Consider the following 26,841-nt stretch of genomic DNA (forward strand, 5'->3'; position numbering starts at 1 on the left):
ACACACATTCTGTGCATTCATAGGGATGCCCACACCCCCGAAAAGCCCCAGTTAGGACAGTCTGAGCTGCCTGAGGCCCCGGGGGGAGGGCACGATCTGAAGCTGTGTTGAGCAGAGCTGAATCAGCATCACACGAGGGTGCGTGGCGTTGCGGCCCTCAAGGTGTGAGCGGTAGGTGTCGGGGAGGGGTTGGGGGAAGGGCCACCTTTTGGCCACACCTGCCTTTGGCCCATCACTGGTTGAGCCAGTGGTTAGCTCTGGTCCTGCCCGGGTCTGGCTCCAAGAGGGCCTGTAACCAGCCTCCACCCAGCAGGGCCCCAGCGTGTCCACAGGCCCTGGCTACGTGCTGGCCCAGACACCCCGGGAAGCACTTGCTCCCGGCCCTTCCCACCCGCTAGGATGCCTGGCGACAGAGCCCGGCCCAGAGCCAGCCATCCCCCAACCTCACACCCGTGAGGTGACGTAGAGAGAGTGCACGCGCTCGGCCAGGGTGCTCTGCAGGTCCTGCAGTGGGTCCAGGCCCTGCACTTTGCTGCTGCGGCCGTAGATGAGCTGCCGGAAGGAGTCCTGCTCGAGCAGGGCCTTCATGTGCTTGAGGAAGAAGCCCTCGCAGAACAGGGCCAGTTCGGGGGCGCTGTGGATCTGTGGGGCAGGGAGAGGGAGGGGGGTGAGGCCCACTGCGTCAGCACAGCCCTGCCTGAAACCTCCCCCTGCCCTCACCTCCAAATAGTACCCATGGGTTAAGGCCCAGCTTCAAGCCTCAACCTGGGGGAGGCATGTCCTATCTCGGGGTGACTGGCCCCTTATCTGAATTCCTTCCATAAGCCTCTCCTTGGGGTTAGACTGATCGGGGTTTAAACCCCAGCTGTGCCACCAGGAACATCCCTGAAATCTTGTTCTTGGCCTAGGTCCCGCTGGTGACGGCTTGCCGAATGCCAGTCATCCCTATTGGATTGGCAGCTCCCTCACTAAGGGCAGGGACTGCCCACTGTGGGATGTCCGGCACAAGGCCCAGCACACGAGTGTTCACCTGGTAAATGCTCAGTAACTATTTTAGGTCAACAAATATGGAGTGCCCGCTCTGGGCCAGGTGCTGGGCGCAGGCCTCGAGGCCCGGGTCTGCGATGCTGTCTCAGAGCTGATGTTCCAGTTCAGGAAGACAGGGAAGCCAAGGAACCAACCAGGCCAGGAAACCACAGAGTGTGGTCAGTGCTGTGAGGAAGTGAGAGTGGGTGAAGGGGCAGAGAGGTGTGTGACTCGGGGGAGGCCTGGGGAAGTCAACAGGGCTTGGGAAGAGCCTCACCGGAGGAGGGGACAGAGATCGCAGGAGTTCTGGGGTGGGAATGAGTTGAGAAGGAGACGTGGGCCGCGTGGCTGGGTGAAGGCAGAGGGGAGGCATCGGAAGGGGAGATGTGGACAGGGTCCTGGGGCCCTCGTAATGGGCGACAGATAAGGGCTGGATTTTATTCAGTTTGCAGTGGAAAACCTTTGGAGGGTTTAAGTAGGGGAGTGATACGGTCTTTATACTTTTCCCAGAGTCTTGTGGATTGCAGGGTGAAAGCCAGGAAGTGTGGAGGCCAGGGCAGCAATTGCCCAAGAGAGGGGGCAATGGTGATGGAGGGAAGGGGAGGGACTGCTGATGTGTTTCAGGAGTGTTTCTAGGTGTGGCAGATGACCATGGCGTTTGCTGAGAGGAGGAAGACTAAGGAGGACCGTGCTGGGGGGAAAATCAAGTAGTGCCTGGGGAACTGATTTGACTCAGGCTCAGCTCCTTGCCCCAGGTCTCACAGCCTGGCGCGGCACGGCTGGGATGGGAACTGGGATCCAGCCGGCTCATGGCTCAGCTCCCAAGCTGCTATGCTGCCCCACTGGGCGGCAGTGACGCCAGGCTGCAGAGGGACTTACAGTGCCCTTCAAAGCTGCCTGGCCACCTGCATTTTCCAGCCAGGCCACAGTGGAGCAGAGTGTGTGTTGGGAGGCGGCCGGCGGGCATCAGGGGTCCTCACCTTGGCATACTTGTAGGTGTTCACGGCGCTCTCCACGCTCAGGGTCTGGGAGCACAGGATCTCGCAGTGCCGCTGCAGGGCGTCCAGCTGGAACAAGCTGGCAGCTGACAGCAGCTGGCAGGAGGCAAAGGAGGCCGTGGGTGTGCGTGGCCAGGTCTGCGGCCCAGGCATCATGGAACAGACAGCTGCTTTGTGCTGTGTGCTCTGCTTCCTCCCGACCTCCAGGGCCCTCCCCCACTGCCAGTCAAGTCTGACGGCCTAGATTCATTTCTACCCTAGGCTATCTGCGCATTGGCTGGGACACCTCGGGAGGCACCGGATGGGTGACAGACGCTGGTTGGGATTTCTGACGTCAGGAGGCCTTCAGCTATAAGCTGTCTGCTCATCTACGTGACCTTGTAGCCAGGTGCCCGGCCAGCAGTGGGTCCGTTCTCTGAGCAGTGACCTGGTGAGGGGAAGGCCTCGCTGCCTTGTGATCCTCCTGGGCCTTCCATCCTCAGGGGTGGCCCTTTCTAACCCCGAGGTGTGGCCCGGGAGGCCGGGCTCCGTGGGTGCACAATTTCCCACACTCTCCTGGAACGGCGCTTCCTGTCGCCAGAAGAGCAAGGACCAGCAGGGAACCAGGAGGTCCTTGCAGAGGCCACCTGCCTTCCCTCCTCATCTCTCCAAGTGCTGTGTTTCTGAGAGCGGGGTTGAGACCTGGAAGATGTCGCAGGCGGGGGAAACAGGCATGGCGGGACTGGGGGCCAGGCTCACGGCCTCCCTGCTCCTCCCCCTGGGGCCGGGCAGACCGGCCAGGTCCTCACCTCCAGGATGTCGCCGGTGGGGATGTCCATGGATTCTGTTCCCCCGTAGTACAGATACTGCATCATCATCTGTAGGGAGGAGAGGCCCCGTGTGAGCGCCAGATGGACCCACAGCACCGAAGTCCTCACCCGGCACCCCCAGAGTGCCACTCCAGCCGCTGCCGGCCTCGTGGTGCCCCCTGACCTCTGTGTGCTGACGTCTGCACCTCCCCCGACTCTCGTCAGACATTTTTGTGTTTTCGCTGGAATGCGTGTGGCAAGCTTCCTTCCACAGAGTGGTTTCACTTCAATCCTCACGACAGCCCTGTGAGCCCAGGAGGGCAGATACTACTCACAGCTGGGGAAACTGAGGCCAGGGAGGGGGGCTGAGCCCCCCTCCCCAGAACCCTTCCAGCTCACCAGGCACCACGACGCTCGTTTCTCCTCTTACTGAAATTCTAAATATGGGGTTGGGGGAGGGGGAGGTGGGGCTCTGAGGGGGCAACTGTCTGACGGGCCACCCTCAGGATCCCAACTCCTGACCTCCCTGTCTGCGCTAGGCCTCCACGTGGAGGTGACAGCCAGATCCCGACTCCCTCCTGGAAAGTAAGGTGCAGAGCTGGGACAGGGATCTGGTCCAGAGGTCACCTTGCTGACCAGCCCAGGACCTTCAGGATTCTTGGGAGCACAGGGCCCTGGGACACCACATGAGGTGGCCTGCGGGGAGGGAGGCTACATTTAGTTCCGCTGAGGTCTGAGTTACAAGCTCTGCCATCACGCTGGAGACTGGGGAGTTTCCCAGTTGGAAAAAGAAAAATGATTCCCCCTGGTTGGCTGAAGAAACAGCCCCAGCAAGGAGCTGGCAAGTGTGTACGTAAACACGGCTCCAGCCAGCACAGTCAGGCTCTGTTAGGACTGGCCCCCAGGCTGGAAGCGGCACCAGAGGAAAGGAGCCCAACCTGGGGGAGGGGGGGAGTGGGGAGGGCCCGCCAGCCTCACCCAGGCCCAAGGCCTGTCCAGGAGACATCAGTCTCTCCCCCTCAGAGGAGCGGGGGCCCCCAAAGGCCTTCCCCAGCCCCTGCTGGAGCTCACGTGGCGATCCTACAATTAGACATATGTGTCCATGTGTCCCACGGCTCCAGGTGGTACCTCAGGTGGGCCCACGCCTGCCTTCCTCTGCCATCCCCATGCTGGGAGCTGAGTGGGTGCTGAGCACAGCACCAGCAGGACAGCGCTGAATGCCCGGGGCTGGGAGTGGGGGAGGTCAGATCTGCAGGGATTCTTTGCTAAGGGATGGCCTCAGGGCAGCCCCTAGGTGAGAAGGGGCCCAGGGACAGAGGCTGGGAGACAGGTGACAGCCTGCAGCTCCCCTCCCTGGCCTGGAAGGCAGCCTCCTGCTGCATTTGGTAGCTGGTTTTGGCCAGGCCCAGCCATCTGGGGCATGTGGATCTCCCTGAGGTCACCTGAATGCATACGAGTCCACAGAAGTCAGACCAGAATTGCCCTTCTGGAGGCTGGCTGAGGGAGCTGGGCTGCTGGCAGGCAGCCTGTGGGGCTGGACTGGCCGCCCAAAGGGCTGCTCCCTGTGAGCAGCGGTCGGGACCAGCTGCAGGAGCTGCCAGGCTTCCTCCTGCCCAGAGTGGGCCACCAGGAATGTGACCACAGGGAGGCCACTGATGCTGCAGGGACGGGCCCGGGGTCAAGAGCCACGTCAGAATGGCAGGGCTCTCCCCCAAAGGCCTGGGTTTAGTCGGCAGTGACCTTGGCAAGTGTCTAGACCTGTGCTGTCTAATGCAATAGCCACTGGCCAGGTGTGGCTTTTGAGCGTTTGAAATGTGGCTGCTCTGGATTAACACGTGTTGTGTCAAAACTGGATTTCGAACACTTAGTGTGAAAAAAAGAATGTAAAACATTTCATTAATTTTTTATATGTTGAAATGATACTATTTTGGCTACATTAAGTTAAATAATATTATTAAAATTCATTTCATCTGTTTCTTTTTGTTTCTGTGGCTACTAAGCGATTTTAAATTACCTATGTGGCCTGCATTATCTTTCTATTGGACGATAGCACTGCTTAGATCTCCTTGGGCCTCTGTTTCCTGCTCTAGCAAACAAATAATGACCGCCATTTCTCCTCGTGCTGTGAGAGCCAATGAGATGTTTGGGGGCTGCTCTGAAACTTTTAGGCTTTTTTAGGGTGCACTGGCCCTGGATTGATGGCTTCGGGCTCCCCCCCACTGATGGCAGAGCTCTGTCCCCAGAGGACCCCTGGGGTGAGGCCAGAGGCTAACATGCCCAGGCTCATGTGTGCCCCAGTGTTAGACCTGTTGTCCCCGTCTACCCTCGTGACAACCCCGAGAAGTCATCAAGGGCTGCCCAGCCTGTCCTGGAACAGGCATCCTCCCCTGCTGAGTGAATGCAGCCTTGATGGCAGTGGTCACCCGTGCCGCACGTGTGCCCTTGCCCCCCACCCCGCCCCATCCCTGCTGCCCTTCTCAGACCCGCCTCCTGTGTCAGAGCCTGACCCCACCTCATGCTCCAACTCACCTGGACTTTGGGCTTCTTAGCCAAGTAAGTTTCTAGAGCTGCTCCCCTCCCCAGTGAGTTTGGCTCAAGGGACGGGAAAAGGGGGGGAGGGGAGACACCCTATGCCAGACCCTGGGTCTCCCACCCTGTTGAGTTGCCGAGTTCCATCCACTCTCCCCTCGCCCACTTCCCTTCATCCTGCTGTCACTACCTGGTCACCATCATCACTTAGCTGGATTTCTCAACAGCCTCCTAACTGGTCCCCTGGCTGCAGTCATGCCCCCTCCAGTCCCTTCCTCACCCTCCAGAGTGAGCGAGGTAATGCAAACTGGACCATTCCACACACCCTAAGATTGAATCCTGGCTCCGTCACTTCTCAGCTCTGTGACCTTGGACAAGTTACTAAACTTCTCTGTGCCTGTGACCCCTCATCTACCAAGAGGGGATAACAAATCTGTACTTCCTAGGACTGTGCTGTGAAGCTTAACTGAAGAATAGGGGCAGAGCACTTGGAACCATGCCTGGCTCAGTGTCTGTGATGATGGTGACCTCTTAGTAGCTTCCATCTGTCCTTGGGTTAAAGCTCAGGCCCTTCATGCTATGGCTTCTGGGGGCAGCTTCAGCCTCATTTCTGAATGTTCTTCTGAATCGCTGCCAGGACTAGGCCAGAGGGCATTTCCTGAGCAGGTCGTGGTCTCTGGCTTTCGGACCCTGCGTGCACTTCTTCCTCTACCTGGAGCCCCCGATACCTGGCTGGCTGCCCTCGTCCTCCAAGAAACTTCCTTCTCCGCAGCTTTGGGTTAGATGATCTGTCCTGCTCTCCCAGTGCCTTCTTCACCACACCTATACCATTAATCCATAACCCCGTCTCGTGGAGGGCAGGGTCTGTTAAGTCACAAGCCTGTCCTGTGCAAGGCCAGGTCCTAGACCCACCCACCAGCTGCCTCTTGGCCTCAGTCTCAGCCCCTGAGGGTCATGCCTGCAGCCTGGAGATCACTTTCTAGAAAGGAGCTCCCCACTGGGGCTCAGCGTAGACCCCAGCCAGCCTCCTCCAGACCCCACCTGCCACCCCTGGTGGCCAGCCTGTGGAGTTTCCATTACGCAACCTCTGCGGTTCTCCGAAGCTTAGAGATCGAAAGTCCTGACCTGGATCTTCCACACCCAGGATGGGCTCACCATGGCTTTTTCTGCTTGGCCGGCATGGCTGGGGTCGGACGCTCGGGAAGAGTGACGTGACTTACACCAGCGCACGCGCATGTCACCCTCCACCCACCGGGGTCTTGTTAAAATGTGGGGTGTCTGGGGTGGGGTCTGAGGTTCTGCATTCCCAACAAGCACGCGGGCAACGTCTGTACTCTGGGAGCTCACTCCGGGGAGCAAGGACTCACATGCTGCACGTGTGGTGTGTGCCTGTCCTTACACGTCCATCAGTCTGCCCAGACCCCTCACCCAGTGGTTAGAGCTCAGGGCCCACGAGACAGGCTCTGAAGCTACGAAGTGACAATGGAACGGCTACCTTTGCCTGGGAAAAACCTAGATGCTCCAACCTGACCACTGAGATTCAGCAAAACACAGAAGGCACTGGGGACGGAGGGGAAGATTATGACCGACTCACGGCTGCTCCCGCCCAGACGGACGAGCCAGGGTGGGGCTCCTGGGGGGGAGGGGGCATCCCCTGAGAAGCGTGCAGCACTGAGGTCCACATACCTGAAAAATGTGGTACTTCATGTCACCGATCTCAATGGTTTTGCTGCTGTTGCCATCTTGTTCTGATTTATTGGTCATCAGTGTCTTGAACCTGGAGCCAAGGAGATGAGACAGGACGGGGCTTGAACGTGACTTTCACTCCATGGCCGTGTGGCAACGGCACCGTCCACCACCTGACTGGCCACCAGGGCACAGGAGCATTTTAAAAATTACTGCCGTGCTCTCAAAATAATTCTCGGCGAGTGACGTTTTACATCGTCCAGACGGCTGGGCTGAGCCCCATTCTGTCCCTGCTGCCCCCTAGATGAGTGACTGTGACGCCTGAGGCTGGAAAACTGACTTTCGTGCCAGAACATTTATGTTTTCTAATAATCAAAGGCAGCAAGTTAGCCAGAAAGAATACAGCCTCAGAGCTCCTCTTGGAGAACTCTGGGTCCCATCTCAACTGTCCCTCTGTCAACCTGTCCCGTGCCCGCCGTGGGGCGGACGAGGCCTCCGCGCTCCGTGACCTCCCTGTTGGGGGGGCAGAGGCTCGGGGTGCAGCCGCAGCGAGAAGCTCTTCTCCGGCCTGTCCATCACCTTGTATCTACATGAAGCTGCCCAGCCTCCCGGCAGCTGAGACTTCATTACCCGGGTTGCCTACCTGTTAGAAGCTGTCACCAGCAGGACTTTATGTGCATAAAACAGCTTTCCTTCCACAAGGAAGGTCACATCCGACATCTCCTTGTTGTTCAAAAAGTGAGGATCTGCCAGTAGGGAAGGAGAGGGGGTGACTGAGGAGCCTGCCTCCGGGGGTGTCTTACGTGTGTGTTGGGGGGAGATGGGGTGGGGAATGTGGAGAGCAGAGAAACTGAGGCCAGGCCATGGCACCTGGAAAGGGGAAGGAGGACAAAGAGGAGAGGGAGAGGGAGAGGAAAAGGGGAGGGGGGGGAGGGGAGGGAAGGGAGGGTGGGGAGGGGAGGGGAGAGGAGGAGGGGAGAGGGGGAGGGGAGGGGAGGGGAGGGGAGAGGGGGAGGGGAGAGGAGGGGGAGGGGAGGGGAGGGGAGAGGAGGAGGGGAGGGGAGAGGAGGGGAGGGAGGGGAGGGGAGGGGGAGGGGGAGGGGAGGGGAGGGGAGGGGAGGGAGGCCTGGCAAGCGTGGGTGGCCAGCAGGGAAGGCCTCACCTAGCCTGGCCGGCGGGGTCTTGCGGAGCTCGGGGATGCTGGGGATAGGGCTGCTGCCATAGCAGTGAGTGAAGATGGCAGCCAGCTGCTGGATGACAGAGTCGTTCTGTGGGGGGAGAGGCAGGGAGGGGCCATGAGCTCAACGCCCCATCCTGTGGCCGTCTGTTTACAGCTCCCGATACATCGGGCCAACTTCAGAAGTCCAGGCCAGGATCAGAGCAGCCGCTGCCTTTTGCTCCTCCTGGAGGTGGCCTGGTGAGGGAGGCCTGTCCCTTCAACACTGATTCCCCAAATCGCTTTTTTGGCCGGGCTCCAGCCCAGACAAATCCACGGCCTCTGCAGCCAAGCGGTGCGCGTGTGCGTGTGGGGTGGGCGTCCACCCGCGTGCGTGAAGGTGCCTGTGTCCATCTGTCCATGTGAGGGGTTGTCCCTGTGTCTGTCTGCCTATGCGTAGGTCTCCGTGTCCGTCCCATGGTCTGCTGGGGCCGCGGGCTCTGGAGCCTGGGTTCTCTGAGCTTGGGGCAGGGACCTGCCCGGAGACACTCACCTTGCTGGTCTTGAGGATGTCGAACATGAGCTGCAAGCCCTCGGTCACCAGCTCCTCGTTGTATTCCTCCTCCTTGATGGAGCTGAAATCCCGCAGGAGGCTCTGCACCACCGAGTACCGAGACTGGGAGAAGGACGTCCTCAGAGACTCGATCCAGACGTGCAGCTTCCAGGGGACGCCTGGGCCCGGGCAGGGGAAGGGCAGCAGTCAGCCCCTGGGCAGAGCGCTCCCCGCAGGGCCCACCGAGCCCACCTCCCGACGAACCCCTTCCTGGCAGGCTCTCTTGCGATGCGCCCGGTGTCTGCAGAGCAGGGGGCAGCCCCCAGCCCCCTCGGTGTAGCCAGTAAGGAAAGCTTCCGTTCACCCTGACGGGCCTCCCTGAGAGATGAGAGGGCGCCCCAGGTTCCTGTCAGGTGAGGTGGAGGAATGCCTCCGGACCAAGTGCAGGGAGCCCGAGCTCTGAAAATCCACAGCTCAGCCTGGGGACTTTCAAGCGCCATCCCAGCACCCACACTGGCCCCACTCCTTGTTGGGCCCTGGAATTACTTACTGGGGGAGGACCCATTATAATTATGAGGGGTAGCCTGGGAGACTCGGATACCCGGAGGAGGATATGCAGGGTGCTTGGGGACGCAGGGGCTCCCTGCCTGTCAAGAAGCCTGAAATCAACCCCGTCCTATCGCAGAGGGCTTTTCCTAGCGCCCAGCTCACTGGTCTGTTTGTGCACATCCAGTGCCACGTAATTACTGTTTATCAGCTCCCTAGAGTGTGTCGGCGGGGCCGCAGAGCAACTTACAACTACTTTGGAAAGATCACGACAAAAACTAGTGATGTTTCTGATAATTAGAGGGATCGCTTCTTACTCCCCCACCTCACCATGGGTTAAAAAAGGACCGATAGTATCCCCTGCCCCCGACGACGACGTGCATAACGTTAGCATCGCTGGTTGACTGACTGTATGCAGGAGCCCATTTCACAGAGAAGAACACTGAGGCTGGCTTGCCACAGCAGGGCCATGTGGCCTCCAGCTGCCTTGGCCCAGCGCCGGGCGTTCGTGTGTCACGGCCCCCGGGAGAGTAACGATGCTGTCATCGTGCACTGAGTGCTGCTGGTGAGCTGGCACTGGGCTCTGAGCTGCATGTGGTGACACCACAGTCATAGAGGAGGGTCATCAGCACCAGCGAACGTGGCAGGGCTGGGCTCTCACCTGTGTCTGTCTGTCTGACCAGCCTCCCGGGAGGGAAGGAGAAGTCGGCAGGCTTGCAGACCCAAGGAGGTGGGGAGGTTGGCTGAGGGACTGGAGTGCATCTAGCTGACCAGAAATGTAGACCCCTAGTGCTACAGATGCTCCCAGAGCTACACATCCCAGGACTTGACCAGGGAGGTTGGGGGACCTGAGGGCACAGGGCTGGGGTGAGGCTCTTGAGACAATCCCCACTGAGGACTGTCTGAGGCTCAGGGCACCTCCTGTCCTGGCTGTCAGTCACCAGGCCTGGGGGAATTGAGCCCCGTTCTACGCTCAGTTACCTGGCCCTCTCCTGGCCTGAGGAGCAGCAGAGCGTGTGTGTGAGTGTGTGTGTGCGTGTGTGTGAGTGTGTGTATGTGTGTGTGTGAGTGCGAGTGTGTGTGACTGTGTGTGCGCGTGTGTGAGTGTGTGTGTGCACCCGTACGCTGCAAGGTCTCACCCAGTGCCCGCAGCTCCATGGTGATGTCCACGTAGCCGTGCTCCGCGCTGTAGTACATGGCCTCCTGGAGGGCCTTGGTGCGCGTCCGGCTCAGCCTCACGGGCCCCTCGCTGCCACTGCCCTGGCTCGACGTGTCGCTTTCCTCCACGCCCTCAGCCAGGATCTCCTCCAGGGACAGCACGTCTGCTTTGGCCTGCTGCGGCTGCGTCAGGAGCTTCCTCAGGACGTTCCTGTGGGTAAAGGGACGGAGGGTGAGGCCTGAGGCTCCCGCCACGGACGGCGCCTGCCGAGCTGCCTTCTGGAGCCCCGGGGTCCAGATGGGCAGCTACGGGGCATCTGCGGGCACAAAGCGCTCATGGTCTTCCCGTCCCAGGCAGGCTGGGCCAGGGCTCCCGGCGACCCCCAACCCTGGCCACCTGGGTGAGTAAGGGGAAGGTGCAGGAGACCTCTCCCTTCTGCCATCCAGGTAGGGCCGAGAAGTCGTGGGCTTTGAGACCAAGCAGGTTCTGCCATCCTGTGTGATCTCGGATAGGTTGTTCTACCTCTCTGAGCCCTGACGGCTTTGTCACCTGTAGGACGGGGCATCAGCATCATGCTCTCCCGGTGAACGTGAGGCCAGTGTGATGACATCAAATGCAGAGCCTGATACCTAGCAGTCCTCCTAATAGCAGCCAACTTTACACATGTAAAAGTGTCCGAAACATAGGACATGCTTATACTCATTTCTTCCTCTCCCTCCATTAATAAGAATGAAGTGAAGCTGCATTTTATACTGAATTCATTAATATACACAGATGTGTAGAACACTGGATGCTCGATGCAGCATATTCCCACGTACCGCTGCACTTAACCCTGAGCGATCCCACGAACCTCGCCACTCGTGGGCGATGACTACATCTTGCTCACGGTCACACTGAGCAGGATGAAGACTCAGACCCAGAGCTTCAAGCCCCACGCTCGTCCTGTCACATCCTGTGGGCCGGGGCGCTGGGCAGGCTGCAGCAGGGGCAGGCCCACAGGTCACCTGGGGCTGAGCCTCCTCCCAGCGGCCCGGCCCACCCCTCCCCCACCCCTTCCCCTACTCGGTGATGGAGGCCCGGCAGGGACCCCCTCGAGGGACCTGGGTCATCCCGCTGTAGCTCTGTCAGTTCAGCAATTTAGCAGGGCACCCAGTCCGGCGTGAGCTGGCACGTGACGGTGAGCGCCCACCGCGCCCACCCAAGGAGCCCGTGTTCCAGAGAGAGAGTGGGAAGCCGATCAGCAGAGGGGCAACTCCACGCGGGGTGAAGAGGCCACAGCGGGGGGGGGGGGCGGGGGGGGGGAACGCGGGCATTGGGCGGGGTAGAGAGGCCTGGAGGCCATGCCCTGTGAGGTGGTGCCTGAGGGCAGGGCTGGTGGAGATGGGTGAGAGCGGGGGCTGGGCGCAGAAGGCGGGGAGGAGAAGCACGCTGGGAGCGGACCACACAGCAAGGGCACAGTCCGGGCTTGAGAACGGCAAGTAGGTGTCCCGCCTGCCCTCTCTGCCTTCTACTCACCTCTTCCCTGTCCCCCTCTGCCCCGAGCTGCCTAACGGCTCTGCTCTCACCCCTGCCCTCTCACAGCCCTGGCCCCCACAAAGCAAGGTCCACCAGCTGCTCCTGGAGCGAGACGCGATCTCCTGCTGCAGAGCCCCCAGCGGCGTCTTCGTGGTGGAGCTGCCTGCTGTGTGGAAGCCTCTAGCGCCCCAGGCCACTGCAGGCACCGGAGGAGCACCCCAGGCGCGGGAAGGGATGGGGTCCTGGGTGGCTGCAGGGTGGAGAGCCTTATGGGGGAATGGGAGGGCCTGCTCCGGTCCCACGTCTGCCAGGAACTGGCTGTAGGACCTCTAAGCAACCCAGCGTCTCCGGGCCTCCAACATCGGGGGCCCCCGCGCTGCCTGAAGACCTATCTTCTTTCCGGCCGGTGTGCATGCAGCCATCCCCGGCCCCCATCTCTGGAAGGATCTCCAGGCCTAGCGCTTCTGCTCCTGAGAGCCTGCTTCATGCCCCACAGCACACGGGGAAGGAAGCCCGGGCGGGTACCTGTGGCCATGGGCGGCTGAGTGGCTGAAGCAGTTCATATCCTCGTGGAGGGAGGAGGCCATGCCGTTGGTTTCGAGCATGCTGAGGAGGGGGTCGGCGCCCCGGCTGAGCAGCAAGCTGACCAGCTCGTAGTTCCCTGAAAGACAAGGTGGACCAAGGATGCTTCCACCGCCCGTGTCACTGCCCCTCTGCTGGGCCTGCCTGGGCAGTGAGTGTGGCAGAAACACTGACGATGGGGTGAAGGGGAGCCCCTGGGACCCAGAAGGAGGGGCTTCAAGGCTCGCCACAGGGATCTGCGTGCGCAGCTCAGCCAGGCCGGGTGACACCATGGGGAGGAGCAGGTGGAGCCGTGGGGCAGGAGGGGACCCTCACTGCGCAGGGCAGCGGTGTACCTACCGGCTGCAGAAGCCAGCTGCAGGGGTGTCTCCGCGTAGCTGTCCTCGCCACCGGTCACTGCCAAGCCCTCCACGTGGGCACCGGCGTCCAGCAGCAACTGCCATGGCACAAGGAGGACACTTCAGCGTTGTAGGGAGTGTCTGGGGCATGTGCAGGGGAGGCTTTGGGGAGGGACCTGTAGTTCCCTCCTGGCATGTGACCAAGGACCAGCTCACCCGGGCGTCCAGGCAACCAGAATTTTAGAACTCTTGGTTACCTTCAGGGCTCTAAGTGTCTAGAATCTTCACCTCCATTCCTGTGGCCTTGGACCAAGCCCCTAAGCTATAGGGACCTCTGAGCTATTTCTCCCTTTCAAACAGTTTCCTACAAACTGGCCGCAGTGATCTTTGTAAGAACTCACACAGATGAGCAGAAAAGAAGGTACCACCCCCCAATCAACCAGGGGAAACCGGGGCTCTGGAGGCAGCAGAGGTAGTGGGAACGGCAGAGGTGTTAGAGCTGAGTGCCAGTGCTGGCCACAGACCAGTGGGTGACCTGGGGCAGGTACCTCAACTCCCCAAACCTCAGTCTTCCTCATCTGGAAAATGCAAAAGAGGCCCGCCTTGCAGCCTTGTTGGGGATGAAGTGAAACGGTGCTCACCTCTCCATAGGGGCTCAATAACTAGTAGCTTTTAGGGTTCCCATCAGAGAGGTTTGGCGAGCTACCCAAGGCTGGGAAGTCCAGGGCTGGGGCAGAACCTCACTGTCTGGGACACCAGGTGGCCTCTCCCCATTCCAGCAAGGGCACGTCTTGCAGGGGACAGATGGGGCAGGGCTGACAGATACCAGTTCCAGCTGAGCCGGCTGGCTCTGCCCTGGGGCAGGGGTGGGTCCGCGCCACCGAGAGGTGACTTCAGCTCCATCTCACCTTTCCTGACCGGCTGCTCTGGAGGGAGCCGCCTTCCAACCCTCCCAGGTTTCCAGAGACCAAAGCCCCCTCAGAGCCCGAGCTCGGCCGGCTAAGGCAACGCCGCACCCCCGTCACCTGGAGACCAGGTCCGAGGGGCCCAGGCTGACCTCTCAGCCTCCCCACAGCGTGGAGCATGGGGGCGGCTGCCGGTGGGAGGCTCCCATCAGGCAGAAAGGGCACCGCTGCCTGAGCCAGTGTGCCAAGGTGGAAGAGGAAGAGGCCTGCCCGTCAGGGTGAAAATGGGCACCAGTCCAGGTGAGTCCAGGGCACAGCCCTGCAGGCCAGTCTGGGCTAGCGTGGAACTCTGCTCAGGGCCTTAGGAGGACGTGCACCAAAAAGCAGGCAGGATGTGGCAGTCAGCCCACTGACCACCATTTACTGCATCCCTCGTATAGGCCAGGCCTGGGTGCACAGCGACGAACAGGCCGGACTTGACCCCTGCCCTCAAAGGCCCCGCAATCCAGCAGACAGCAAGGGTGTAATACGAACTCCCAGGAAGGAGTCTGGAATCCTGTGGGCCTGTGGCCTGAGGAGTGAAGGAGTCTGGGAGCCAAGTGGCAGTGTCACCATGCCCCATCCACAGCTTCCACTTCTAGGCCTGAACCCCCTCCTCACGCCAGCCACAGCTCCTGGGACCAAGGTGGGCACAGTGTGGCTTGGCTTGACAGGCGAGCTGTGCCAATCTGAGTCCTCTTTCAGGAACTGGGGAGCTGCAAGACTACGCCTGCTACCCGGGAGGGGCAGAACCGGAAGGACAGCATGATGTACAGAGCCGGCAGAACTCAGGAGGGAGTGAAAACAGCTAAGGGTTGGAAAGATTACTGGAGGAGAGAAACGGAGCACACCTGCACAGATTCCAGATTCCAGCACGCCCCAGGACTCACCCACAGATGCAGAGATGCCAGGCAGGCCTGGTACTGCTTGGGCCTGCGTCTCGCTCCCTAAAATTCTCACATGCATCCTCACACTGAAGGCTGCTCCTGGAGGCAGACCAGGTGGGTCTTTGCTGACCAAGTGAGCTAGCCTTAACCAGCGCCTCTGGTGTCTCTGACTCCAGGCTGCTGCTCACACAGGTAAGGCTGGGGCTACGCCTGGGGCTCAAACCACTCAGCAAGCTGGGGGCACGCTGCGTACCTGGCAGGAGCTCACCTGGACCACAGAGATGTGTCCATGCAGCACAGCAAATGTCAGTGAGGTCCAGTGCCGGCTGTCAGGGTGGATGGAGGGATGCTTGGGAGAGTTGCTTGGAACCTGGAAAAATACCACAAATGATCAGTGTTTCCTAGGTCAGTGACATTCCTGGGCAGGTGACACAGGCGCCTGAGCTAAGGGGAGCCCTGCAGGGATGGTGACTAGGAGTCAACTCAAGAGCTTTCTACATTCGATTGGCAACGTCTGCCTGGAGTACCCTGTGGAAAAGGCTCAAAAGGATGTTCAATTAGTGATGTCTGCCCTGGGCAGAGAGATGGCAGAGAGGGAACACTTTATGCCTCAGAGGGAGGTAGAGCAAGAAGTATCTGGGGATGGTGGGGGTGGTGGGGATGGCTGGGGATTAGGTTGATAAAATGGGAAAGGTGCTACCGTAACAGAATCATGGTCATTCTCTCTGCTCGACTCCCCTCTGAGCTCACTTCCTCTCTGACAGAAAGTTCAAATCTTGAGGAAAAACCCTCTTTGCTAACTGTGATCTCTGTGCATCTTGTGTCTTCAGTCCTCTGAGACACGTCTAGTTGTCCAAAACATCACAGCCAGCATGGATGATGAAGACCTTGGGGTGTTCTCTTGCTGGGTTAGGAGCCCGGTGCAGCCCTTGGGAGCTTTCTCACCTGGATGTCCAAGTTTGCTCCAGCATCAATTAACATCTGGACCATCGCTTCATCCCCAGCGGCACAGGCATACATCAGCGGCGTCATACCCTACATGAACCAAAGGCAGATGCTAAACTGTCTGGAAACAGAACACGAGGACACGTGTTCCATAGGTGTCTGCCCCAGAAACCAGATCCAGGTCTTCCTGCTTGACCAGCTGCTCATCCTGAACAATCCTGTGTCTTGTGCTGAAAAAGACAACCTGCCCCTCCTAGGCCCACTGGACGTATGACACCTGAAGGATGAGGAGGGGACATTTCCATGAGCACTACAGGTCGCCAGAAGGGCAAAGGGCACAGGCCCTATGGCCAGACTCCGGTGCAAAGGCTACTTTTGTACAGGTTACTTGTACTCCTCTGTGCCTCAGTTTCTTTATCTTTAAAATGGGAATAACAACAGTATCTACCTCATTGGGTTGTTGTAAAGAGTATGAGTTACTATGTATAAAGTGCTTAGTACAGCTAACTAAGGATAAGCTAACTAATTAAAATAACACAACGACACTATCACTGATACTATGTTACACTGGCACATCCAAACCCACCCCGGGCCCTGTGCTGGTAAATCACCGTGTGAAGTGACTTACATGCATCGTCTCATTTAATGACCATACCATCCCTATTAGGGAGGTTCTGTTATTGTCCTCACTTCACAGATGAGGAGCAGAGAGGGGGATTAACTTCCCCAACAGTCACACAGTAAGTAAGAGGATGAACTCAGCTGGAACCCAGGTCTGCCTCAGCTGCGAAGCTCTCCCTTGAGGCATCTCACGGAGGGTGGAGAGGTTGACTTCAACATCTCGTGCTGTGAGCAGTTCGGAGCTTTTCTGAAAGCTGAGGCCCAATCCCTCCCTGAGTTTAGGTGGGCGATTAACGGAGCTGCCTCCCTGGGTGGGGGGGGGGGGGGGAATCTCCTCTGTGGCCAGTAATAGCAAAGGCAGCGGTGGAAAGTGTTATTCCACAGCTGGATGCTGGCAAGCGTTTGTCTGGAGCCCCGTGATGTTATTTATTAGGTTATCTGTGTGTAGACAAGATCTCCTTACCTCATAAATCCTTGCCTAGTGCCCAGAGATAAAGAAATGGCCCGAGATTAATCACGGGTGAGAGGCCTGTTTACCCACAGATCATTCTGCAGACACTGAGGCTGAGGGAACAAACAGGATCGGACATTTAGAGAAAAGCCCACTGCCACCGAGTGAGAATCTGGCTTTGTTTTATTCCCCTTGGCACATGCTTGACTTCTTTTTTCTCCACACATCTGTACATGATTCGGAGTGTAAACCAGGCTACAAGCCTTCTAAGGAGAAACTACTTTTTTCGTGTTGGCCCCTCCCCACTGCAGGTACCTCAAGAGGCTAAATCAAAAGAGGCTGATTAACAGATTTCAGGGATGATCATCATTGTAACGACAACAAAAAACTGGACGAACCTTTATTGAGCATTTACTATGTGCCTGATGTGAAAGCCTCACGATAGCCCTATGGGGCGGGTACTTTATTCCCACACGTTAGAGGTGAGGAGACAGGCTCAGAGGGGTAGAGTAGCTTGTCCAAGCTGCCACAGCTATGACAGGAGGACTAAACTCCAGGTCCGTCTGAGGCTAGTGTCCATGGGCTTCCCCAGCGCACTGCTGGAGGAAGATGATGACCCCCCAGGATGAAAGCCCCATAGCCTGCACTGACAGAGGCACCTCGGGGAGATCCCAGGACCCAGCCTGTCGCCTCCCTGAGCTCGGCCGCAGTGTCCCTGTCCCGCCCCGATGCTCCTGCTCCCAGCGTCTCCCTTCCCTGGAATGCCTTCCCCACTCCTCTCCGTTGCATCTGATCACCCCTCACTCCAGCTTGGCTCAGATCCCCCAGGAGGAAGCCATCCCTGGCCGCTCAAGCCCGACCTGTCAAAGTCCACTCTGGCTTGGGTTCGCCGGGCACCTCATCATGCTCTCTACCATGCTGTCATCTCATCTGAGAGTGCTATGTGACCCTTCAGCTGTCATTTAACTTCCCTCATGCTTCTGTGTGGGTTTCTAAACCCATATAGGAAACCCATTACCTATATATTGCAGAGCTCACAAAACTATATCAAATACACAAACTGCATCTTCCACAGCGGTGAAGAGCCTGGGGTTGGACCACTTGGGTTCTCCTAATCCCAGCTCTGCTCCTTACTAGTTGTGTGACCTCTGTACCTCAGTTTCCTTATCTATAAAATGGGGGTGATACCTACATCATAGGGCTGTGGTCAAGATTAAATGAGTTATTCTGTGCCAAGTGCTTAGAACAATGCCTGGAACACAGTGAGTGCTATATAAATGTTAGCGATTCACAGCAAAAACGAAAAACAAAGCAAGCCAAAAGACTCAAGTTAAATTCTACCTAAAATTGTTAGCTGCCTCCAACACTTCCTATCCCCTCTTCTGGCTTCATTTAACGCCTCAGCACTTTTCACTAACATACTCTGTATTGTGTGTGTGTGTGTGTGTGTGTGTGTTTCTTAATATCTGTCTCCTCTCTAGAATGTTAACTCGTGAAGGCAAGGATTTCTACAGGCCTGGAACGTGGCAGGCACACAGGATGCTCCAAATACAAGTCTCACTGATTATGATCTAGAGCTCGCTATCAAGCTGGCTCCTCTGGACTCTTTCCCAGCCCTGCACCCTATGGGGCAGCCTCCAGCCTTCCAGTGAGGGGAAGCAGAATCCCCGTTACAAAGGATTTCCAAGGGGTGTTAGGGAAGTCTCTGAGTTGACATTCTACCTGGATGGCAGGGCACGATTCAGGAAGCAGCCCACCTCTTAGAGCACAGAGCTGAGTGGGCGGGTCTCAGGTTTGGGACAGAAGGGACTGTGCCACCGGCTCCAGTGGTCACGAACCCTTGTGGACTCTGGTCCTGAGTCTGGCTGGTGGAGCGCTCAGAACACACCTGGTCATCCATGGTGTTCACCCCGTCGGGACCCAGGGCCTCGATCGCCTGGCTGATGAGGTCCGTCCTCCCGCAGTTGAGCATGCGGAAACCCAGGTCCTGGTTGAATTTTTCAGTAGCCGCTCGGGCTTCCAGCCTCCGGAAGGAACTGAAAGAGCATTCGGGTCTGCGCAGAAGAGACCGGGGTGTGTGAGCGTGGCTCTTCCTGCTAGGACACGGCCTCCCTATGAGAGGTGACACAACTGTGCTAGGCTGATGTGTGGTGTGAGGATGAGGGTGGGGGGGGGGGGAGGACTGGGAATTACTATCTAATCGGCAGTGACTGGCCTTGTGTCACGCTCGGTGACAGGAAGAGCACGTACGTCGGCTGTTCTACAAACACGTTAAAGACGTGCTCTGAGCTCTTGGGAGCTGTCAGTTGTCAGAGACAAAGTTCCCATCTAACATAATCTCTCAGGGGACTGTTCTGAGGAGGAAGTAGCTCCAGCTTTTTGGCCTTGGGCCACAGCTCTTGGCTGTATAGTTTCTGCACAGAGAAGGGCGCACTCTCACTCTCTCAGTCATCGAGGCCAAGCTCCAGTTCTTGCCTCTCCATCCTCTCCCCTCAGCGCTTCCTGGTGAGGCCCCGAAGCGCCAAAGAGACGGCAGAGAGTGGCCCAGACTCCCATTGCAGCCAAGCCGTCCTACCAAGGAGAGTCACAGATAAAACCTGCGTCTGCAGAGGGCACAGCACAAGCTTCCAATAGGTGGCTTCAGCCTGGAGTCGTGATTAGGCCAAAGAATAAAAAGTACCTGCCACAGAACGAGGTCCTGGCATTTGCAATGGAGACAGAAGAAGACAAAAAAAAAAAAAAAAAAAAGCAAGGCTCTTCCAGGTCAAGCATGGCCAGAGGAATGTTTCTCTGAAACAACTTCAGGAGGCCAGTCCAATACAAGAGAGGCACGTTGGGAAGGTAACTGAGAGCCCAGGCTTGGGGCCATGCGGGCCTGGGTTCAAATTTGGACATGGTCACGTTGCTGAGTATCTGTGGACAAGTTACTGTTCCTCCTGACCCTCAGCTTCTCCATCTGAAACATGGGCATTAAAGCCCCTTCTTCTCTGAGGTCGTCACGAGGACTGAGAAAATGCACGTAAAAAGGAAGGGCTCAGAACCGGCCTGCACCTAGGAAGTGCTCCAGAAAATGGTGGTAACCACAGCAAGGAGGACCCACTTCTGCTGCATACCCCCAAATGGCCCGAAGAATCAGACTGCGAAAGCTCTCCCACCCAAATCCAAATGGGAGTCTGCTCTGCGGGCCCGACCCGTGGCTGCAGAGGATGCGTCCGAGGGCAGCCAAGGTCCAGAACACATCAGTCCTAACAGGTGGGCTTGTGCAGAGAGCACCTTCGAGCAGCTCGAACGAACCGGCTGCAGCCCCTGCCTGCTGCCCCCTCCTGATGCAGGAGGAGGAGGGAGCAGAGGGTTTACGGGGGGCTGGGCATGGAGACGCCCCCCCCCACCCACCCCCGCCTCCCTGGGTCCGTACTTGAGCTGCCGGGGCTCACAATCCAGGCCGGGCAGCAGCAGCCGGGCCGCCTGCCGGATGTCGCCGCTGTCCACGGTGAGGCTGCGGCGGTGCTCCGCGTAGGTGATGGCCACGCGCATCCACTCCATCAGCGGCGGCAGCAGCATGAAGGGCCTGGGAGGCAGCAGAGAGAGGGGGTCAGGCCTGGGCGGCCTGCTCCCTGAAGCACAGAAGGGGACCCCCTTCAGCACCCACTCTCAGGACAGCCGCGGAGGCTGGGTCCCCTGTAGCCTTCCGGCGGTGGGAGGCGGAGGGGGACTGACTCTTCTCCTCACGGAGAGCGCGATCCGCCCCGTTCTACAGGAACTCTGTCAGGACTTGGAAGGAATCCCTGTCATGGGCCACGAGCAGAGCCTGAGGGCCTTAGGTGGCCCATCGAGGATGGGGTTTGCCAGCGTGTGGAACTGGGGACTCCTGTCACCTCCACAGGATTCAGACAGGGTCTCCCTCTCTGCAGAGGGGAGAGGAGGCCAGCCTTCTGGGCGCTGGGGTGCAGGGGAAAGAGTCGAACAGACCCAGGCTCCAAACCCAGCTGTGCCGTCAGCAGCTGTGCCCCTTCCTCACCACAGACAACACCCCGAGGCTGTTTCCTTCTTCACTTGCGAGATGGGGCAGTCCCCACTTCTCAGGATCATCGTGAGGCCGCGTGAGACGACACATGGCACACTACCTGTGTGTGGTTGACAGACACCCCCTCCTCAACTGACCCCGGGCTGAGGTGGGCCTATGTCGCTTCCTGTGGCAGGCAGGGTGGCCCCAGGCTGGCGCCCGAGGTCCTCCAGGGAGGACCGGTCCCAGGACCTATGTCACACCCAGAACCCATGGCCACGGTGTGGGGCAGCTAGGAGGAGGCAGGGAGAGGCGGTTCAGCAAGGCCTCTGAGCTACAAACTCGGGGGGTGACTGGTCACAGGCGTTCTGGGTGCCAGCAGGGGGCACCATTCACAGGACAGCGACTGGGGCCCCCTGGTGCTGAGCAATACCATGGTCCTGCCACTCAGGGCCGGTCCCTCCCTGCCCCAGGCCCTGCCGTCCCCACCCCACCAAGCTTGACTCCTGTCCTCCGCCCATTCTGGCCCATCTCCCACGGTGAAGACCTTGGAAGACCACTCCACAGCCCAGCAGACCCCATGCTGTGGAGGGGCCCCGACAGCTGGTCTTGGCTTCATGCCTACCGCCCCCCATGCCCCCTCCACACCCCACTTCATCTGATACCCTGGGATCCTTGTGCGTTAGGCCCTTGCTGTCGCCATCTTTCCCCTAGACACGCAGAGAGGTACTCTGTCCAGGAAGACGACCTCCATCCTCTCTCCTCAGCTCCTGAGTAAATCAACTGCAGGGAATCACCTAAAGATGCCCTCACATGACTGATCTGAGATCTCAAAAGCTTAGGTCATCTTCAAAGTTTGCAAAGCTTCTCTTCTTGAGGGCAAAGGATGCTTTTATTAATTTATTTAGAAAGATAATCAGATGGGATTCCTGAAAGTGGTTCATTTGGAAATTATTTTGATGTCCTGGTTCTGTCATTTCTGAAAATATTTCTAGGTTTGAGTCATTTCACTGGTGCAGTGGGTGTACCAATCGCTATGGTGACAAGGCGGCCACAGGCTGGGAAAGCCTTGTAGCCTTGGCCTTCAAGGATGCCCAGAACCTCACTCAACTTACTTTCCAAGCCTGGCTCACACCTTTCATCAGGACACACCTGACCATCAGGCATTCGTGGTTCTCAAGCCCACCCTGCCCGTTCCCACCTCCTCACAAGAACGAACCAGCTCTCACCTCTGCCCATCCAGATCCTATTTATCCTTCAAGGCTTAGTTCCAATGCCGCTTCTTTCTAGAAGCCTTCCCACATCCCTTTTCCAAAGAAAATAATCTCTTCCTTCTCCAAGATCCCTTAGAATTCTATTCTAGAACGAATGCGTCTCATCTTCCTGACTAGATTATTCCTCTTCAGGCCAAGAATGATGCCTTCATCATCTCTGGTTCTCTAAAATATACCCAGCATAGGTCCTAGACACAACAGATCCTCAATGAACCGAATGACTGCAAGGATGGCTAAGCATCAGGAACGTGGCATAATGCATCCAAGTTATCAGTTCTGGACCAAGTCCTGTTTCTGCCCAGAAAAGAATGGCATATACTTTTCAAAGTCACAACATGGACTCGTTAGAGCGGGAAGCCAGGACCCTATGGGGGGAGCTTGTAGAATCCAGGAAGGAACAACTATCCCTTTGTGAATTACTACCCTGTTTCCAAGATCTTCTTTAATTGTGAATGCCCATTTGAAATCCCCCCAAATGTTATTTTGGGATTTTACAATTCTTACACTCCAATGCTACAAGGCAAGCTCAGAGACATACTTCTACAAGTCAGTCCTTCTGATCCAAAGGGAAGGTTTTATCTAAACCACCAGCATTGGAGACTGAAGGGTAAACAAAAAGACAGTTCGTGGATTTGCCAGCCATTCTTCCCCATTGTGGCCAACGGCCAAGACAAAGGGCCAAGTGTGGCCACAAACGCTCTAAGCAGCATCTCCCAGCTGCACTACGGGAAATCCAAGAGGGAACTCAGGAAACCATGAAGTCTAATCAGATGGTGTCATGATTCATTCTCCCGCCTTGTGCCTCTTATAACTCGGCACATGAAAAGACACAGTGTTGATAACCGGTGGGCAGATACTGGGGATTGGTTCATTCAGCCTCCATTCTACCATCTTAGCTGAAGACGTGGAAAATTGAAAACTACATTTCCCAGACTTCTTTGCAAATTAGGCTTCACCATTAAGACGTAGCTGCCCGAGATCTGGTAAATGGATGTGAGGCGGAGGCCACCTTTGTGTCCCCTTTGCTTGTTTCTGCTAGCAAGCCAACTCATAAAACATGAGGGATTTTCTTCCCCCTACAGAGCATTCCGGTGTCCATTTCCCAACTTCCTGAGTGCTCCAGAGGCAGCAGTACTGCTGTTGAAGGCAATGGCAGAAACTTCTTGACTCCAGCTTCAATCCTGAATTGCAGTTCCCAGGGTTATCTCAGAGGGAGTAGTCCCCCCTGATAGCAAGTTTTGTATTGTCCTTGGAGTCATTCCTGGAGGTTCAGCCTTGAACCTGCTCTTTGAGTCCTTCCAATCATTCTTTTGGCACCTAATTCCCTGCATTAAATCCCTTCCTGTTTAAAGCACCTAAGGTGTTTTCTGTTTCCTGAATTGCACACTGATTAATATATTCTCAACATACAAAAATCCTTCAGGGTTAAAATTGTCACTCTGCCTCTGGGGTGGTGGCTGGTGCCCACCTGCCCACAAACAAGGCCATCGCAGCCCCCCAAATGACCCCTTCAGGCCTTTCTCCAAGGAGAAATGGTGGGTGTCTACCCACCTCCTTGACCTGTGGCCCACAGGAAGGCAAAATGACAAGCAATTCATGGACTTTCTCAGTAACATCCTTCCCTTGGCCTGTGGGTTCCAGGCTACTATTTCCTTTCTGGTAATTTCATCTAGCCCACTGGGCATGCTGAGAAACTGGCCTGCATTACTGGACATTCTGGAAAATCCCTATAAAAACTCCCATCTGTACCAGCCATGGCTGCATCCTAACTGGGGAGTGAAAAGGCTCTAGAGGGGCAAAGCTGGGAATGACTGAGTATGCGTCATCCCCAGGGTCTCTCTGCTTGGTTCCCTCCCAGAGAAAAAAGCCTGTTTCCCTCTTCTTGCCTTTTCCCTAGGCTGAGTGTGGCTGCAAGCCCCTGACTTTCCCCTTTGCTGGGTCTGGCACCACGGAATAGCGGTTCTCAAGCACTTTGGCCTCAGGATCCCCTTTGTACTTTTACAAATTACTGAGGCCCCCAAAGAGCTTTTATTTATGTGTACTGTTCTAGCCCTAATTATTGTGTCAGAAATTAAAACAGAGAACTTCAAACATCAATACACAAACTCATATCCCGTCAGCCATCAGAGTGACACTATGCTCACATGTCACACAGCTTCTGGAAAACTCCCTGGAAACTTGTGAGAAAATGAGTGAAAAGGCAAATAACACCTTATTATTATGAATATAATTTTGACCCTGTGGACTCCTGAGAAGTCTCATTGAGAACCACTGCCTTAGACAACTGTAGTCGATCCCTAAGGCAAGGCTGCTCTCAGGCGTGGGGCTGGGATTCTGTCCCAGTCCAGCCAATTCTAGAATGGTGTGTGCTTTATATGCATGCTCCCGGCCTAAGGATCTGAGGATCCCACACTGAATCCTCACTGGGAGACAGCCCTAGTTTTAGGAAGCAACCGAACTGGCCCTGTAACCTTGGGCAGCTCATTACCCTCTTTGGGCCTGTTTTTCTTTTAAAGATGGGGTTAAGTCAGTGGTTTCTAGACATTTTCCATCATGAGAAACCCTTTTGCTGTCATTTCACAGCCTCCACATGACAATAGCTGTACCTACTATACAGAGGTCAAGAGCATAGGCTCTGGTGGGAGGCTGCCCTAGGCTGCAATCCATTGCACTCTCAATGAATTAAACTGTGATCCTGTGCAAGTTATCTTATCTCCCTTAGCCTCAGTTGCCCCATCAGCAAAATGGGTATAAATAACAGGACCACCTCACAAGATGGCCAGAAGTATGTACATAAAGGGCTTAGCACAGCATTTGGCACATGGTAAGTTCTTGGTAAAGGTTAACTGTTACTACCATTTTAGTGTCTGTTGGTAGAGAAAACACATGACAGCAGAAAAGGCTATAGGAATCTGGTCCTATTAAATGCCTCAGCTCCAGCTTTCTTCAAGTCCAGCCAATTCCCTCCCCACACCCCCCAACCCTCCAGCGAGTATAAACATGTAAAGCTTGCAAAAGCCTGCCAGCGAGCTGCCCACCACCCACTCATAAAACAGAGCAACAAACACAACCACTATGTGGAGGGTGATCTGGAGACCGTTTCTGGCAGTGCAGGCCCTCGGCCTTGGCTGTCAAGAACCTTGAACAGGGGAAGGGACGACAACACAGACCCAGGGGCCATGGGGTCAGAAACATGCGAGGTGGTGAGGCGGTGGGCACGGGAGGACTGTGAGGGACCCGCAGCCCCTAAATGCTGTTGGCGGCCTGACCAACCTCAGAAACACCACACACACGTGCGCGCGCACGCACATGCACACACACACACACACACACACACACGCATGCAAGCGCATCCGCATCCGGTCAGGCTGCTACTGTGACAAACAAAGCCACTTAAAAGGGTCACCAACTGGGAGCATTTGTCTTTGTGTGCATAAAATAGCAACTAATGTCAGTGGGGGAGGTGTAAAATACACCAAAGAAAACGGGTCTTTAACAGGAAGGGGGGTGAAGAGGAGGAAACAGAGACCCGGGGAGGCTTTATATGCATGACCTCACCCAAGGTCACAGAGCCCTTCAGCAGCAACAGGGGGCCCAGCCCCATGTGTCATGACTCAGTTTCTCTTCCTCTCTCTTTAAATTAATCATACAGATGAGTCTGAGAATACCAAGCCAATGGGCCCACAAGGCCCTGCAATAGGACCAGGCCTGCCAAAGCCATTTTTCCCTGTTAAAAAAATGAAAGAGAATAAACTTCTTAAGACCTTGGTTTTAAGAGGTCCCTGCAGCCTGGGGGGAAAAAAAGAAAAAACCGCTGCCCCACTCTGCAAGCATATGATTTATTGGGATTACAGCCCTATAAGCAATGTCTTAACAACATGAAACAGGAAACGCCTCCAATTTCCAGCTCAAAGCAGGCTCTGTTCTTCCTTGAGGTGGGCAGGGGCCTTGGGGAGAGAGTCAGGTTGGTAGATGGGGCACAAGCCTGGAACTGGAGGCCCAGGTATGAGAAGGCCTTGTGACTCTGTCCCCAACTGGCAGGCCAAGTCTGGGGCCAGCATGTATGTCCCCTCTGCGCCCACCCACGAGGACTGGGTTCAAATACTCAGGCAGGCAGATCTGGGAGGTGCCCACTGGCTGGGCAGGGCCTCGAGACCCGGCCTGAGCTCAGCCCTGGGAAACCGGGCTGTGGTTTCTTAACTTCCACCGTTGGCTCGGAGGACACAGGACTCTGGGGCGTGGGCCTGGCTGGGAGGGTCTGGGGAGGCCCATGATGCCTTAGAGCCCACCCGGCCTGTGAACACCCTTAGTCTAGGAAAGGAATCTCACAGGGACCAGCTACACAGCTGCAGGTGATGGTCAAGGGAGCGGGTAGCCAGAATGTCTCCCACCCTCAGCCCTAAATTCTTGCACTGCCTCTGCCCCACCTTCAGTGGGAACCACTGCTGAGCACTGGCGTTGAACGGGGTGACCTTCCCCCCAAATCCATCCTTCTCACGGACCTTGCTGGGAAGCACGCCGCTTCCACGCCCTACCCTGCTGTGCCGCCTGGGCTGGGACCTGGCAAGTGGCACCGTCAGGAACCTGAGAAGATGCCAAGCTTTTCCCAATCAAGTGACAGCTCTTCAAGCAGAGACTGCTCTAGGAAGGTCAAGGTCGGCTCTGCTCTGCCAGCTCTGAGGCCCTCACCACAGGTCCCCCAAGATTCCTGGAGGGCCACGGTGGTCGAACACCAAGCCAAAACATCCACGGAGAATGAAACCAACACTGTCCCAACTGAAGTCAGATTCCGCTCCCAGTACAAAGGAAGCGATTCTAGTCTGGTTCACATCTTGGACTA

General features: G+C 56.8%; 1 protein-coding gene across 2 annotated transcripts in view; it reads right to left on the minus strand.

The window, feature by feature from the left end:
• Positions 1 to 357: 357 nt before the first annotated feature.
• Positions 358 to 26,841, minus strand: part of ABTB2 (ankyrin repeat and BTB domain containing 2) — a 177,411-nt gene continuing 150,927 nt past the window's right edge. Inside the window, exons 4-17 of one of the 2 annotated variants that reach the window (XM_068556473.1) lie at positions 20,140 to 20,292; positions 18,613 to 18,778; positions 15,653 to 15,742; positions 14,976 to 15,077; positions 12,878 to 12,974; positions 12,482 to 12,617; positions 10,422 to 10,651; positions 8,737 to 8,915; positions 8,190 to 8,295; positions 7,671 to 7,773; positions 7,028 to 7,118; positions 2,813 to 2,881; positions 2,007 to 2,120; positions 358 to 642 (exon numbers count right to left, since the gene is read on the minus strand). In XM_068556473.1, coding sequence (XP_068412574.1) covers positions 445 to 642; positions 2,007 to 2,120; positions 2,813 to 2,881; positions 7,028 to 7,118; positions 7,671 to 7,773; positions 8,190 to 8,295; positions 8,737 to 8,915; positions 10,422 to 10,651; positions 12,482 to 12,617; positions 12,878 to 12,974; positions 14,976 to 15,077; positions 15,653 to 15,742; positions 18,613 to 18,778; positions 20,140 to 20,292 — 1,834 coding nt within the window. In that variant the 3' untranslated portion in view covers positions 358 to 444. Of the gene's footprint in view, positions 643 to 2,006; positions 2,121 to 2,812; positions 2,882 to 7,027; positions 7,119 to 7,670; positions 7,774 to 8,189; positions 8,296 to 8,736; positions 8,916 to 10,421; positions 10,652 to 12,481; positions 12,618 to 12,877; positions 12,975 to 14,960; positions 15,078 to 15,652; positions 15,743 to 18,612; positions 18,779 to 20,139; positions 20,293 to 26,841 lie in introns of both variants that reach the window. The other variant, XM_068556472.1, reaches the window with a different exon arrangement.

The sequence above is a fragment of the Eschrichtius robustus genome, chromosome 11 (assembly GCF_028021215.1).
Source record: "Eschrichtius robustus isolate mEscRob2 chromosome 11, mEscRob2.pri, whole genome shotgun sequence".
NCBI classification, from domain to species: domain Eukaryota; kingdom Metazoa; phylum Chordata; class Mammalia; order Artiodactyla; family Eschrichtiidae; genus Eschrichtius; species Eschrichtius robustus.